General features: G+C 45.6%; 1 protein-coding gene across 2 annotated transcripts in view; it reads left to right on the top strand.

Annotated features, from left to right (window-relative positions):
- LOC144159190 (uncharacterized) overlaps window positions 1-15,618 on the top strand; it is a 37,823-nt gene that overhangs the window by 16,522 nt on the left and 5,683 nt on the right. For both annotated transcript variants that reach the window (XM_077690521.1, XM_077690520.1), the window contains exons 9-10: window positions 9,054-9,192; window positions 13,619-13,870. In XM_077690521.1, coding sequence (XP_077546647.1) covers window positions 9,054-9,192; window positions 13,619-13,870 — 391 coding nt within the window. The remainder of the gene's footprint in view (window positions 1-9,053; window positions 9,193-13,618; window positions 13,871-15,618) is intronic.

Raw genomic sequence — 15,618 nt, forward strand, 5'->3', positions numbered from 1 at the left:
TGATTCTAAGTGTTACTTCCGCCAAATATGCATTTCTGTGTAAATAAAGGGCGTTAGACTTTTGCTATTTTCGCTATTTTTTGTATTTTCCTTTTTTTTGTGTGTTTCAAAATTCTGTTTGACCAATTAACGATATTATAACGATTAAAAGTGGAACTTTATAAAATCCGCCTGTTTGTGGAAATGCAGGCCTATCCAGGGTTTGCTATGTTCACTATTTTTTATATATTTGTTATTCTTTCGGTTTGTAAAAATTTTGTTCGACCAATCGTCTTTATTTACGCTAATCTAGCGACTAAAGGTGAAACTTCCGAGACATTTGCCTATTGTGGAAATGGAAGGCGTTACACGGTTCGCCTTTTCGCCTGTTTTTTATACTTTTCTTATGTGTTGGATTGTCAAACTTTTATTCGACCCATTATCAGCATTTATGCTATTATAAAGAATAAAGGTGGAACTACTGCGAAATCCCCATTTTTGGAGAACTTGAGGGTGCAGGGTCAGCCTTTTCAACAATTTTTGATAGTTTGCATATTTTGTTCGTTTTTCAAAATTCTGTTCACTAATTATCTTTTTTTACGCTATTATTGGGATTAAAAGATGGGACTTCCACATAGTCTGCATTATTGCTGAAATGCACGGTAATAACCGGTCCTTGCTACGGGTGGGCGCGGGGGTACTCGGCAAAGAATGCTACGCATTAAACATCCACGCATCTCCACGAAATGAATCATGGCGAGTGGCTGAAGCACTGGGGATCGTTCTTACCGTAAATCACGCGTGGCATTGCGCACTCGCGCATGTAAATGAGTGACAACGCGTGTGTACAGTATATACAATTCCAGTTCAATTCAATCCGATACAATTCAGTTTAATTCAATCCAATCCATTTCAGCCCATTCCAATCAAATCCAATCCAATGCTCCTCGCGCATGCGCAACACTGTGTACACAAACGCCAAGGGACAAGCCACGGACAAAGCGAGGTCTTAAGGTGCTTCGCCCCTAAAACAATTTCCTGTGCAAGGTTTTTGATGCGTAGCATCCTTTGTCCCCCGAAGAGGTTGGACCGTGTAACGCCCTGCATTTAAAAAAAATGCGGGTTTGGCTGGAGTGACAACTGTATTCGTTATAATAGCGTAGATGGAGACAATTGGTCGAACAGAAGTTTGTAAAACAAAAAAAAAATACAAAAATAAACTTTTTCACATAAACGAGATGACAAAATCGAACGTATGCATCTTTACATATCCCCCAAACCCAAAACATAAACACACAAGCCCGCAAAAAAGAAACATTTAAAATACGAATAAAAATAGCGAAAATGACGAAGCGGGTAGCGCCCTGCATTTACACAAAAATGCAGATTTGGCGAAAGTGGCACCTGTAATCGTTAAAATAGCGTAGATGGAGATACCTGGTAGAACTTTCTTGGGAAAAACAAAAAATTAGAAAAATAGAAAAAATTAAATTTTAGCAAGAATGATCTGACCATATCATAAATGGGCATTTTATACACCTCCCCAGAACCCAAATATGAACAAAGAAGTCTCTATAAAACGTTCAAAGTACGAATAAAGAATTGACGAACCGTGTAACGCCCTGCATTCCCACAAATATTCAGCTTTGTAGTGGTGATAATAGCGTAAATAGAAATGCTTGGTCGAACAGAATTTTTTAAAACCCAAAAAATAAGAAAAACTGAGGAGGTATAAAAAAATATTCTCGAAAAAATATACTTAAATAACAAAAGTGCATCGCATACATCTGCGCCAGAAACCCAAAAATAAAAAAGTCCACAAAAAGTGTTCAAAATACCATTAAAATAATCGCAAAAATGACTAACCGTGTACCGCACTGCATTTCTAAGAAAATGCAGATTTGGCGGACGTAACACCTCTAATCGTTATATTAGTGTAAATGGAGATAATTGGTGTAAGAAAATCTTGAAATACCAAAAGCAAGAACTTTTGAACAAATATAATTTTCCCAAAAGTGTTGTGAGAAATAACAAAAAACTATATGCAGCTCATATATCTCAACCCTAAACCCATGAATAAACAAAAAACTTCCGCAGAAAAACGTTCGAAATACAAATAAACAATGGCGCGAACGACAAGGTGTGTAACGTACTGCATTTGCAGTAAAATTCAGATTTATAGAAAGCAACACATGTAGTCGCTATATCATCATGAAAAAAAGGCAATTGGTCGAACGGAATTTTGAAAACCAGAAAATAAAAAAAACACGATCAGTTTCGCGAAAATGATCCTACAAAAACAAACATATGCATCTCATTCATCTGGCCCGAAACCCAAGAATAAACAAGAAGTACGGAAAAAAATGCTCTCAAAATACGAATAAAATATTGCGAAATTGATGAACCGTGTAAAGCCCTCTTTTTCAACAAAAATGCCAATTCGGCGAAAGCAAGACTTGTTATCTTTCCAATTGCGTAAATGAAGATTATTGGTCGAACATAATTTTGAAAACGCAAGTGGTACGAAAAATAGGCACAAAATATCGACACAAACGATCTGACAAATAAAAAATTATGTTTCTGATACATCGCATCTGTAAACGGATAAATAAACAAAAAATGTCGTGTGAAAACGTTCAAAATATAGTAAAAAACTAGAATGGCGAAGCGTGGAATGCCCTGCACTTGCACAAAAAGGCAGATTTGGCGGAAGTAACACCTGTAATCGTTCTTCATCATCATCATCATCATCACCATCATCATCATCATCACCATCATCATCATCACCAGCCTGTCTACGCCCACAGCTGGACAAAGGCGTCTCCCATTAATCTTTAATTATCCCGGTCCTGTGCAAACTGTGACCAATTTATCCCCGCAAACTTCTTGATCTCATCTGCCCATCTAACTTTTTGCCTCCCCCTGCCACGCTTGCCTTCTCTAGGGATCCACTCTGTTACCCTTAATGACCAACGGTTATCTTGCCTTCGCAATACATGCCCTGCCCACGTCCATTTCTTCTTAATTTCTACTAATCTGTCCTTAACACGCGTTTGTTCCCTGACTCACTTCCGTTCTCTTCTCGTCCCTTAATGTTACACCTATCATCTTCCGTTCCATTGCTCGCTGAGTCGTCCTTAATTTAAGTTGAACCCTCTTAGTATGCTATCAAGTTTCTGCCCCATAGGTGAGTACCGGTAATATGCAGATGTCATACACTTTCTTCTTCAGGGACAATGGTAGTCTGCCACTTGTTATCTTAAAATTCCTGCCGAATGCACTCCGCCTCATTCTTATCCTTCTAATTATCTCTGCCTCGGTTGGGATCCGGGGCCACAACTTGGCCTAAGTGGCCATATTCGCTTGCCACTTCCACTGCCACGCCAGCTATCTCAAACCGCTGTGCTGTCGCGAGGTTATTTATCATTACTTTAGTTTATTGCATAATAATTTTCAGGCCCGCAGTTCTACACTGTTTTTCCAGTGCGGTAAACATGCTTTGCAATTGGTCCCACGAGTTACCCTGCAAGGCAACGTTATCAGCGAAGCTGATGTTACTGGGGTATTCTCCAATAACCCTTAGTCCCACCGGTTCCCAATCCAATTTCTTGCTTACTACTTGTAAACATGCTGTGAATAACATTGGAGAGATTGTGTCTCCTTGTCTGACGCCCTTCCTTACAGGTATTTTACTACTCTCTGTGATCGTGAGCGTAATTGGAGATAATTTGCGGACCGAGTTTTGAAAACCCAAACAAGTAGAAAAAAAGTGAGAATGAAGTTTTCACAAAATGATCAGAGAAAATCAATAAGAAGCATCTTATGCATCTCCCCCCAAAACCCAAGAATGAACAAAACAATACCGGAAAAAAGCGTTAAAAATACATATAAAGAAAGAGCCAAAATGGGCCAACTCTGCAGTACGCCTTGCTCCTGTGTAAAAATACATAATTAGCGATATAAACATAACGCATTTTATCGCTGTAGTGGTATATATTTACTTCATTGGTGAAAAGAAAGAAATAGGAAATGTAAAAAGAAATAAAATATTCCAACACCCATCACTTCTCAAGGCCATTTTTGTCTATTAAGAATTGACACTCTTGACAAGCGTGATAAGCATGCTACGAATTAGTAGACAATTCTTTGAATTTTGTACAGACATTTTCTGGCGTCATGAGTTGAAGAATTGTTGTTATGCTCTTGTCATGAAATCAAGATTTTTTGCTAACTGAAATTTGTGGCGATGAGCGCAAACAGTTCATCAGATTACGCTTAGCACGGCTGCGCAAGGACCGTGAAAGACTGGACAGTCGCTTCCAGTCCTTCTAGTCTTGCGCTAAACTGTTTTAAATCATGAACCAAATCACTAAAAACGATTTATTGAACCACGAATTGGTTAGGCTCGACAGAGTTATCCCCGTGGTGACAGATTTCCCTGAAGTTTGCCTTGTTCTTAGAAAATTAATTCAATATTCAATATCAGGGAAGCAAACAGAAAAATTCTGCTGATAAACCAAACATTTCCTACATGCACCCAAGAAAAGCAATATATAGCAACAACACTAAAGCAAAGCATTTAACTATTGAGATGCAATATCTCCTTCGCCAACAAAGCTCGACAGGGCATGCTAACCCCAGGGCCTGCATTCTCATGCATCAAAAAAGCTCTGCTTGAATCAGGTACCCTTTCATCATTGTGTCGCTACAGGATACATCAATGCGGCGACATCGGCTCGGACATCCAAGAAAAAACTAAAGCCGTTCTGCTCAATGTGAAAGCTGCCGGAAGTGCAGAGCAGTGATTCGCCATAATGGGTTGTAGCGCTGTTATCTCCTCACTGCTGCCACCCACTGCAATTCAAATTTCGCGCCATCGCAGTGCTCGCGCGCCCCCTGCCTGCAACTGGGCGAGGAGGAGTTCTCTTCTTTGTGTGCTTACTTTTCATCCCGCACGTGGTGGCGTGGCACTGCCACTTTTTTTTCGCTTACTATCGTAAAAACCATCCCAACGACCGTTCTAACTAATTTGATTCGGGTGCTGCCGGTTAATTCCGCATATTTACCCCGAAATGTACCAACAGTTTTGTTTGCGCTAAACAACGGGGAGATGTAGGACAAGCGCCATAGGGTTCACGACTTTCGAACGCTTATTACTATATAAACCTCTTGACTGAGTTACGCCGCGACGACAGCCGGTACAACAGAACGTCGTGTGGCTGTACATATGGGTCCAGAGAGCGAGCTAGGACGACAAGACGAGCCCCTAAAGTGCTCTACACTTAAAAACATTCTCGGTATCTGTGCTGCGAGAAACGCATCTGTTAGATCATGTGTGCTAACGAAGGCGGTTCGTGTGCTCAACACCCTTCGTGTCCCTTGTACTGGTCACGATAATCGTGCGTGATAGAAAAGTGTATACCTGCTTCCATTCGGCGGTGATATGACTGGTGATCATTTGTAAAAATTTTGGGCGCACAATGCACAATGCGCCAGTGATTGAATGTACAACTAAGGATTAGCTGAACGGTTCATCAGAAATGTTCCCCTTTTAGGTGCAGGCGGTGCTCTTTTTGGGCAATGAAGATTTTGCGCCTCTTACCTGGCAACGCATGTACACTCGTGGACAATTGAAATACGAACCGCGGAACGCACGGCCGAAGATACCGGTGCCGTCACCTGGCAGCGGCCGGGGAAAAGAGAGGGACATGTGCAGTAGAGGTGTCGGGAGCGAGGGTGCGGGTCCCACTGCGATATGTTGCGATCTCCTCGCTCGCACGCTTGCCTTGCCGCCATGCCGCAAGGGCTCCGCAAGCACTGTAAAGAATACCGGCGCCGCCGCTGAGGGTGTTGGTCATGCTTAGAGCAATGCGGCACGTAATTGCTTCAAGCTACGATCAGTGCTTGCGCGGAAAACGCGTTTTGCTCTCGGAAGCCATACTGTTGAGTTAATCACGATTTCTTGAAGAAAACCAGCGCCCAGAAACGGAGACAAACAGCATCCGCCTAACCTCTGCTGGCACTACACTTTTTTGCGTTCGTGGTGCCGTGGTTCGGGAATTGAACAATGCGCTGGCGGTGAAGAACACGCCTTTGTTTAACGCAGTCTGGGCTGAGTCACTTCACGCATTCGGAGGTTGTAGAAAACAGTAATATACCACTACAATGTGCCTACAACGAAATATATTGACAGCAAGCGGTGTTTGCGGTGGGATAATTGCTAACAGAATTCTAACGTTCCGAAAAATTAATAACTTAGGGAGCTCCAATTATTTTATAGGCCAGGTTATTGCCCTTGCACAACAATGTTGGCAGCCCACGTTTTTTTTTTTTCGGAGGCACCTCAGTGCTTGAAGAACCTGTGAAGGCAGCACGGGACATGCTTTTGGGTTTGGCCCTCGTGTCCATCATTAATTCCTCAAGTTACTGCACTACACATGCAAAGCTATGTCAGCAATATGAAGCCGGCAGATCTGGGGAGGGGGCGCTCGTGCGCGCCGACCAGGCCGCCTGCTGGCACTGTCTGCTGTCATAATGTCTGCTGGCACTGAGTGCCAGCAGACATTATGTCGCGCCGCATCGTAAGAGGATGTTTTCAGCGCTCTCACGGCACGGCGACAAGACAAGCATGCGAGCGAGGAGAGGGCAACATATCGCAGTGGGACATGCACCCTCGCTCCCAACCCCACAACTGCGCATGTCCGCCTCTTATATGCCTCCTGTGCTGCCCAGGGGGCGCTGCGCAAGCGGCTTCCGGGCAGTACTTCCGGGTAGTACAAAGCTGCGCGGGTCCCATAGGATCCCGTGTTGACAGAAGCAAAATGAGCTCGACGCTCCAGATTATTTTGCGACGTGGTCACCAGCTCATCCCCGACGCGTCCGTTCTATTTCAGCGATCAACTTGGCATTAAGTAAAAAAGCTTTGCAGCGCTAAACACGTTTACAGCGCCGACGAAAGTGCCGGGACCGTGGCGGCGTCTGCTACTCGCAGGTTCACTGATCGATGGTCGTACGAAGTGAAATTTTTAGTAAAATTTCTAGTTTAAACTAATACTCTACGTGACAAAGACTTCTCAAAAACAGCCGATCAAAAAAGAAGAGTGACGCAATCGGCAATGATCGCGCTTTAAAAAGCCAGCAAGTCCGGCGGACCGCAGGCTCGCCTGCGGTACGCCGCTCTTTTGCGTATCTGCACACTATGCGTGCACTTTCATTAAACGGTGCTCGTTTGCGTCGCCGTTACGAATACATGTTGCAGCGTTAGCTTGCCGTTTTGTTGCGTGTCTCAGTGACAAATTGCCGCGACCGCCAGAAGCGTGAAATCTGTTTTGCGATTCCGAAATTAGTGGCCGTAAAACAAAGTGATTGATTGATTGTAGGGTTTAACGCGCCGACGCAGCGAAGGCGATGATACGCGCCGTAGTGGAGGGCTCCGGATTAATTTCGACCACCTGGGGATCTTTAACGTGCGCCGAAATCTCGTACACACGGGCGTTTTTGATTTTCGCCTCCATCAGAAAAGCGGCCGCCGCGGCCGGGAATCGAACCCGCGACCTCGTGCCCAGCAGCGCAACGCCTTAGCCACTGAGCCACCGCGGCGGGTCGTAAAACAAAGTGGTCGGGCGAACTAAGAGGCCGCTCGCTTTCCTTCTTTGCTCTCACTTTACTTAATTACGCTCTTGCAGCATACATTCCGAGTTCGCACTTAATAGCCTAGAATGAGGGTCAAAAACGGCCGAGTTTCATGCAGCCGACAAGGCGGAGGGCTGGACAGCGAATCGGGTAGGAGGAGGAGGGGGGCTTTGAATGCAAAGAGAAAAAAATCAGCGAATTTCTAATAATATTTGACAATAATCCTGCGAAGTGTGAAGATGGGGGGGAATGGGGGGGCAATTCAACTGGAGGACGCCAATTCTCTGTTCTTGTCTCGCTAACTCCATTTGCAGTCAAAACTGGCGTGTCGGCGTTCAGATTCGACGACCCCTGCACTAGAAAACCGACACAGTCAGTTATGATCGTATGTAAATATTCGGTGCCCCGCGCCGTGTATGCGGCTGTGTTATGTGATGTTATAGAAGTACACGTCTCTGCAGGCAGCGGGCGTGGGATTTGGTTTGCGTCCTTAATAGCGCTTAATTTGTTTTTTTTTTGGCGCTATTGCCCCACCTACTCACTAGTATGCGGCTGTGTTATGTGATGTTATAGAAGTACACATCTCTGCAGGCAGCGGGCGTGTGATTTGGTTTTGCGTCCTTTAATAGCGCTTAATTTGTTTTTTTGGCGCTATTGCCTCACCTACTCACTAGTATACAAGTACCCTGCCGTTCGTAAATCGTGCGGCGTAAAACGTTACGCAAGTATCCTTTAGTTTGCGAAAATGCGAAAGAAAATTTCCTCTCGTTTCAAAGGCGGTGCCAGGCCAGCAGTGTCAGCTGAGTCGGCTGCGCAATGCTTGCGTTCGCTTGCATTTTGCAGTTACCTCAGGATATAGGATGAGCAGCGTTCCGTGTTTATGCTACTCGTGAACTTTGCTTTGTCGACCACATGCAAGAAGAAAAAACTGTAACTGTCGTCAAACAGTTAAACCACCCGACCTGGCGATACTGTCCCACGCCGCGACCACCGCGACAGCTCGCTCAAAAGAAAGCCGACAAATCGGCTTCTTTTAGCGGATATTATTTTGTTTAGCCTCTGCAACTACTTTATGGGCTATTTCATACAGTATGCAGTCATTTAAACACGCCACAAAGCACCACAACCAACGTTCCATCTGGCTTGTAATTTAAAACACATGGAGGGCGGCGAGGGTTGTCTGCTTTTGTACTACCCAGAGGCGTCAGCCGCTAGGGGCGCTGCATGTCGCCAAAACTCCAGCGCAGGAGGCCAATCCCCGGCCGCTGCCAGGTGACGGCACCTATGTCTATGTCTGTATGTCTGTACCTATGTCTGACTTGTCTATGTCTGTACGTAGCTGGGTCGAGGCTTTCAACTGAGTACAACCTAACTCAAGCAACACTTTCTTATTGGGCTAAACAAAATTTACGCCCCAAACTACGACTATGTTAATGGTGCAGGTGGTAGACGACGAGACCGGAGAACCCTTGGGGCCCGGTCAGCCCGGTGAACTCCTGATCAGAGGCCCCGGCCTGATGAGAGGATACTGGGGCAGACTGGACGAGCCGGTCACTGATGCCAATGGCTGGTATAGGACAGGTAAATGTTTTCATAGGAAAACATTCATCAGTAACAGTTTAATGAAATTCATCCTCATCCTAATAATCAACTCCAGCATCATTAGCAGAATCATGATCGTCGCCAAAATCATCAGCAGCAGCACCATCGGCCTGTTTTTTGTACTCCAGTACGAAGCCCACTCGCAGGGATCTCAAAAAACTTTTTTCGTCGTCTCTTGGCTGCCACCACTTCAAACGAATGGTCCACCGCTTGTCCGTGCTTCCGCTTTTTCGGAGCTAACATGTCATAGGTACCCGTTTGAGTACTAATACATGAGATAGTTTTCTTACGCGGGAGCGGTAACCTTAGCATTCTTTTTCTCGTGGCTTTTTGTGCCGACTTAATTAGCGTACCTTGTAATGCTGACAACTACTTCCCCAGCTGTCTTTACGTCCTACGAACAGCGCAGATTGGTTGCTAACCATTCTCTTTAGTGACAGAGAAACCTCCTCACGGCTTCTGAATACTTCGCAAATTGCGCGGACGACATGCCAAGTTTGTGCTTGATTCATTTCTGATGATTGGGGAGAGAAAAAATAACTTGACCGAAATAATTTCAATCACTTACTTTTCCAAGAATGCCTATGGGGTTGACCAAAGTTAAGAAGATTCTGAAGCTGCATCATATGTTTATATCTCACTCATCGTTATTATCGAAATGTAAAGTTATATTGCCAAAAGTAAATTGCATCGATATGTTGCCATAGGGACTTACACGCAGTGAAGAATGTGTAGCGTGAGCAAGTAAAAATACGGCTTAGCTTGCTGAAACAATTGCAAAAGTATTTAAAAATCCGAGGAACTACTCCATCAACTTCGTATTATTGATACTCTGGCCGAAAACTCTCTCACCGAGGGACTGTGTAAAGTTCGCTTTCCTGGCTACTTAGTTAAAGGGACACTAAAGGATGAATGGAATTTTGTTTTAACAGAAAGATCATACGTTTCGTAGATCTCTCGGCTTTTGTTCGACGAGCAACGATGCGTTTCTTGCTGAGAAATAGGCAAGCAAAGCAGGCATTTCTGTCTTCCTTTTCCCTTTCATTTTTTCGGGACGTAGCCATTGCGTTGGAAACATAGGAGCGAAGCACCGGCAGCACCGGTGTGGTCTAGAGCGTAAGCGTTGGCAATGGTAGCTTATACGTCTGTAACCTATCGCTGACGTTTCGCTGGCAGAGGACTCTAGCTTGGACTCTTATGATGCGTCCCCCACGGAACGAGGAATGCCGTTTCACATATCTGTGATGCCCATGCAGCCACATCACATCAGCCGCTGCCCCAGGCCACACACCTCCGATGTGATACGTGAAACGGCAAACGTGATATGTGAAAACGCGCGAGCTTTCCTCCGATCCTGCAAGCTCCCGCGCAGTTGCCTTCCCGGCGGGGTGAACACTGCTTCAGCGAAGGGCGATCAGTTGCGACCACATTCCCCGCTTCGAGCAGTCGAACTCGAAAAGTTGACAGTGAAGATGTCGTTTGGTACGCTGCTTGAAAAAACCGCTGGCACAATATTACGGCCTACGAACATTAACGATTGTGTAGTCCTGCCGGGCTCCCCCACGCCCCAGCGTAGAATTATGCGATGCTTACGGATTATCAACAGCGATTTGTGGTGAACGGAGCAGCGAAATGTAATTACCCATTTACCTTTCACGGGCGATAAGTTTTCATTTGGGCGCGGGCTTGGTTTACCGATAGCAGCATTGACGCGCGGCGAACGAAAGATTAGCAGCTCAGGCGGGTCCCTTAAACATCTTCCTTTTGCCGCTTCATGCCGTGGTTATTGCTTGCTGAAGCTCGGGCGTTCGCCGTTTTTCGCTGCTTGCGCACAAATGTAGAACACGTCTTTTCCAAAACAAATTTGGAAACATAGTGACCGACTCTAAAGCGTGAAGGAAGCAGCCCATCCTACAGTGTGTAAAAGCAGTAGCTCTTTTTTTAATAAGACAAGCTCAAGCAAAAGTTTTGATTTACATTTAATTTACATGCTCAACCACCTAAGAAATGTTTACGTCAGGAGAACATTCAAAGATGCTTCTTCAATGTGCTTTCATCGTTTACCACTTCTGTGACCTCACACCGTGGTAGCCAAAAGCGTAGTGTGCGTCGACACCATTTTCCACCTTTCGGGAATTCCCTGGCTTATTAAACAAGTGGTGGTCGCGACAATGGTGTATTTCGATTTTCGGCACCGAGATCTATCGTTACAGCCCAACCTGCTGTTACCCTTCTGTGTCCCTTTAAGCACGAAATTCAATCATTACTCAATTTTACAGCCAAGATAAAAAAACTTCGGTATAATTCTCTTGTATAAATTTATTATTAATTGTATTTCCTGGGAGTAACAATTGACGCCCGAATTCAGGAATTCGACGCTGGAATAATATTTGAAGGTAGAAAAAAAATCGGGTCCGTGCTTCAGTTTACCAGCGAGGAATTATCTAAACCAAGTAGTAAACACCGACATACAAATTACGAAAGAAAGCACTATTGCGCGAGTACAGCAAGCGTGTGCGTAAACCGCGTGAAATTCATATTTGCCGCGCTTTCGAGGCGCTTTTTCAAAGAAAGTGCTACGAGTTGTGCCGCGCCTCCGCCCGATGGCGCCACGGGTCCCGCGACCGAGAGAAGACGCAGTGAAACATCCCCCTCGCGAGGGGCACGATCAAATGCAGAGCATTTCCGGGGGCGCACGACGTTAAGTAGTTTGAGTTACGTTAATGGGGCAACTGCTGACGAGAGAGCGTTCGTCAGCAGTAATTTGAATGAGTCAACGATATAAGGCACGTTCGGAGCGTCCTATTCTGTGTCGGCTTTGTGGCGCAGTGGGTTGAGCACCATGTACATTGCGTTCCGCCCGCAGGGCGAGGGATCGAAACCGGGCGCCGGATAGTATTTTTTTTATCTAGTAGGGAGGGGTGCGGTGCGGACTACGGACGTCAACGCGGGTGACATCGTGAGTTACTGAAATGCCCTTCATTTAAAAAATTACCTCCACAGAAGAGACATTGATTGGCCAAAATGCGACCTTATTAGACCATGTGAAAGTACAGGAGATGAAAGATGTTTTGTGCATGTCCTCCGATTTTATTAAGGTGAGAGCCGTAAACTCCGCATTGCGCGAGACACCGTTGTCGTCATTGTTGTCTAACAAAGAAAATTTGATTGATTGATTGATTGTAGGGTTTAACGCGCCGACGCAACGCAGGCGATGAGGCGCACCGTAGTGGAGGGCTCCGGATTAATTTTGACCACCTGGGGATCTTTAACGTGCGCCGAAATCTCGTACACACGGGCGTTTTTGCTTTTCGCCTCCATCAGAAAAGCGGCCGCCGCGGCCGGGAATCGAACCCGCGACCTCGTGCTCCAAAGAAAATTTCCGTTGGTGTAAACAATATATAAGGACGCAAGTGGGACCCGATGGTATTGAATCCAATTAGGCACAGTAGCAACTAGAATGCCCTACAACTGCACTTTAACCGCACATCACCAACGGTAGCACAAAGGTTGTTGTTATTGTTGTTGTTGTCGTTCCTTTTGTCTTGGCACATACCCACCTCATTTAGAGACAAACAATCATGACCTTTAAGTGGTTCATGAGGCCGCTTCACAAAATAGGAAACTTAAACCGCTTCACACAACAGGGTGATGGTAAGTAGTACAGGTGCACACCAGCCGTGCAGAACCCTTATTCTGTGGAAACTGTGGCGTGTGCCAGTCTGCTTTCTGACGGAACTAGCGCTGTAAGACGAGCTAACGAAAGTGAAGAAAGAGTCGTAAATACAATACAGGAGTATGGAAATTGTGAATAAGTATCGCCATGCCTTCGTCTTCAAGGCAAGTACGCAGTAATTAAGAGACCCTGCGACACTTTTTTCAAACTTTTTCGAAATCCTAAATGCTTGCAGAAGGTAGTGAACCAATACATTCAATACATATATTAGGTGATTTCAACGTATCTCAGCCAAAAATACTGCTCTATGCCCATCGGGTAACTTAAAAAACTTTCTCAAAAGATTTGTTTTCACTTTGCAGGGATTGGCGTTCTTCGAGCTCTGAAATTACGTGATTACCGCAATGCAGCGGCAATTGATCGGATTTCCTTTAGTTGCAACAGTGGACGCATTCGGTCGCTACCTTACAAACAAAGCCGCAAAAGCGAAGCAAAAGCGGAAGGCGTACCTGCTGCGACGAGCAAATCTTCAGTGCCGCTCTGTGCTGGCGATATCTACAGCCTTTGCAGAGCTTATATTCGCGAAGGAAAGAGTGAAAGCATTTATCGAAGGCGTGGCAGAGCTCCATTACGTGTCCCGAGTAATGTTTGGCGATTGTGTTGCTTTGCCTATTTTCATAATCAGCCACACAAGTGCCCGCAAAGTAGTGGTGCATTTACTTGCCGTAGGAGATGAGTGCTACTACGATGAGGAGGAGTGGCTGTACCTGGTGCAGCGCCTCACAGAGTTCATTCACTTCGGCAACACCAAGATCGCCCCTTCCAAAATCGAAGCAGTTCTTCTCAACTGCCCCGAAGTGCAAGACTGCGCTCTGGTGGGGCTACCGAGCCCTGAGGTTGGGGAGCTGCCGCACGCCGTTGTAGTGCCCAAGCCCGGATACGAGCATCTCGGGCCCGAACACTTCCAGCGATTTGTTAACGGTTGGTATTTCATGTCTTTATACGTGTTCTGGTAACAAGTTTATAGTTCTGGAAAGAAGGTAATACGCCTGAAACAGACGTTAACGTGGCTTGCGGAATGAAATCTAAACGTTACAATCGGCAGCGTAACGCTGCTTAAAATTATCCGGTAGGTTGAAGGTAAGAAATTGTATTTGTCGCGAGATAATAAACAAATGTGCAGGACGTTTGAAGAACGTAGATTTTTCCCTCAATTGCAATAATAACCATATTTAATTTCTCAAGGCGAAATCTTTACCTCTCCAGTTTTCAAGCAGGTGTGTTTTGAGGTTAAGAAAAAAAATTAGCGCCAATCCACAGTGTGAATGCGGTTGGAAAGCAAAGCTGTAAACTACACCCACAATGATTATCCATGCGACGTCACTTAAATTCACTGACGTTGCCATACAAATAGTGAAACTAGATAGAAGTGGAATACACTTAACCACACCCTCTATTACTTCAAATAGATATTCTTGGTAAGGTTAAATTATTGCACGATGCATGAACGGTGGTAGATTGAGTTGTATTGGTGTAGCAAATGAGTGGAAACACTTTTTATAAAATTGAAACTCTAACCCGGTTAGACGACCTGACTTCTCCGTCTCTGCCCTCGCGGACGGAGGTGATGAGATCGGCTGCAGAGACGGGGGAGGAGTAAGAGGAGGAGGGAGAGCATGAGGAAATACTTATATTAGGATTTCTGAACGGCACAGAGCGCCGCACAGGGGAGTGGTTCCTTCTTCACTGTAGCGCATATTCTGTCCGCGCCGCCTGTGCTCTGCCCACCAGCTGAAACTGGGTAGGCAGAGAGGGGCTGGACCGCAGAATCTCACATTCCTCTTGTTCGGTAGTTGACGGAAAGAGAGGAGGGTGCTCAGGGCTAAAGTCGCACACCACGATTATGTGGCAGAGCGTTCCTACGTCTGAGCAAAATTTACATTCAGCTTCGTAGCGATTCGGGTTTATTAAGTGAAGACGCGTCGGGTGTGGGAAGGAGCCGGATTGTATGAGCCGTATGGTTGCTTGTTGTTCTATAAAAATGTCAGGGAAAGGCGAAGTTAGCGTCTCTCGCAGAAGGCAATAATGGTGGGTTATGTCCCTGAACGAGACAAGCACGTGACTGTCATCGAGCAGCTCCATAGCACGGGGGATAAAAGTGCGGGCTTGGTGGGCGTATTCGTTGCCTTCCATGGAAGCGTGATCTGGTGTCCATATGAGCTGAATGGAACCATTTCGTGAGTGGTGTTTAGCACACGCAGTGCAGGTCAGGACACCAAACCTGACTGGTGATTCTGGTAGCCTAGTTTTGAATCGGTGACTACCTTACGAACCCCTGTTAGAGTGAGAGCCAAGGTGATGGGTGCCTTTTCTGCTGCCGTCATTTCTTCGGTCTCTAGTGAGGCACACGCAAGAAGGTTGGTTCTGGAGGTAGCCACAATGATGGCGTACTGCTGCCCTCAGAGTTGGGAGGCGTCTGTGTAGATAACTGCATGATGCCCACCGAGGCTGGTGTTCAGCACTTGAGCCCGTGCTTGTCGGCGACCCACGTCGTGTTAGGGGTTTATATTTCAAAGCACAGGGCGAATCTTTATTTCTTGTCGCCAGAAGTCCAGGAGTATATCAAGCGGATTGCCATTCTGTGCTCCCCAGCTAATCTGGAGAAGGATGCTGCGACCCCCCGCAGTTCTGCTCATTCGGTGCTTCTGGATAGAAACATGGCCCTCTAA

This window comes from Haemaphysalis longicornis, unplaced genomic scaffold, assembly GCF_048455015.1.
Source record: "Haemaphysalis longicornis isolate Haplotype H1 unplaced genomic scaffold, Haemaphysalis longicornis Haplotype H1 scaffold_10, whole genome shotgun sequence".
Taxonomy (NCBI): Eukaryota; Metazoa; Arthropoda; class Arachnida; order Ixodida; family Ixodidae; genus Haemaphysalis; species Haemaphysalis longicornis.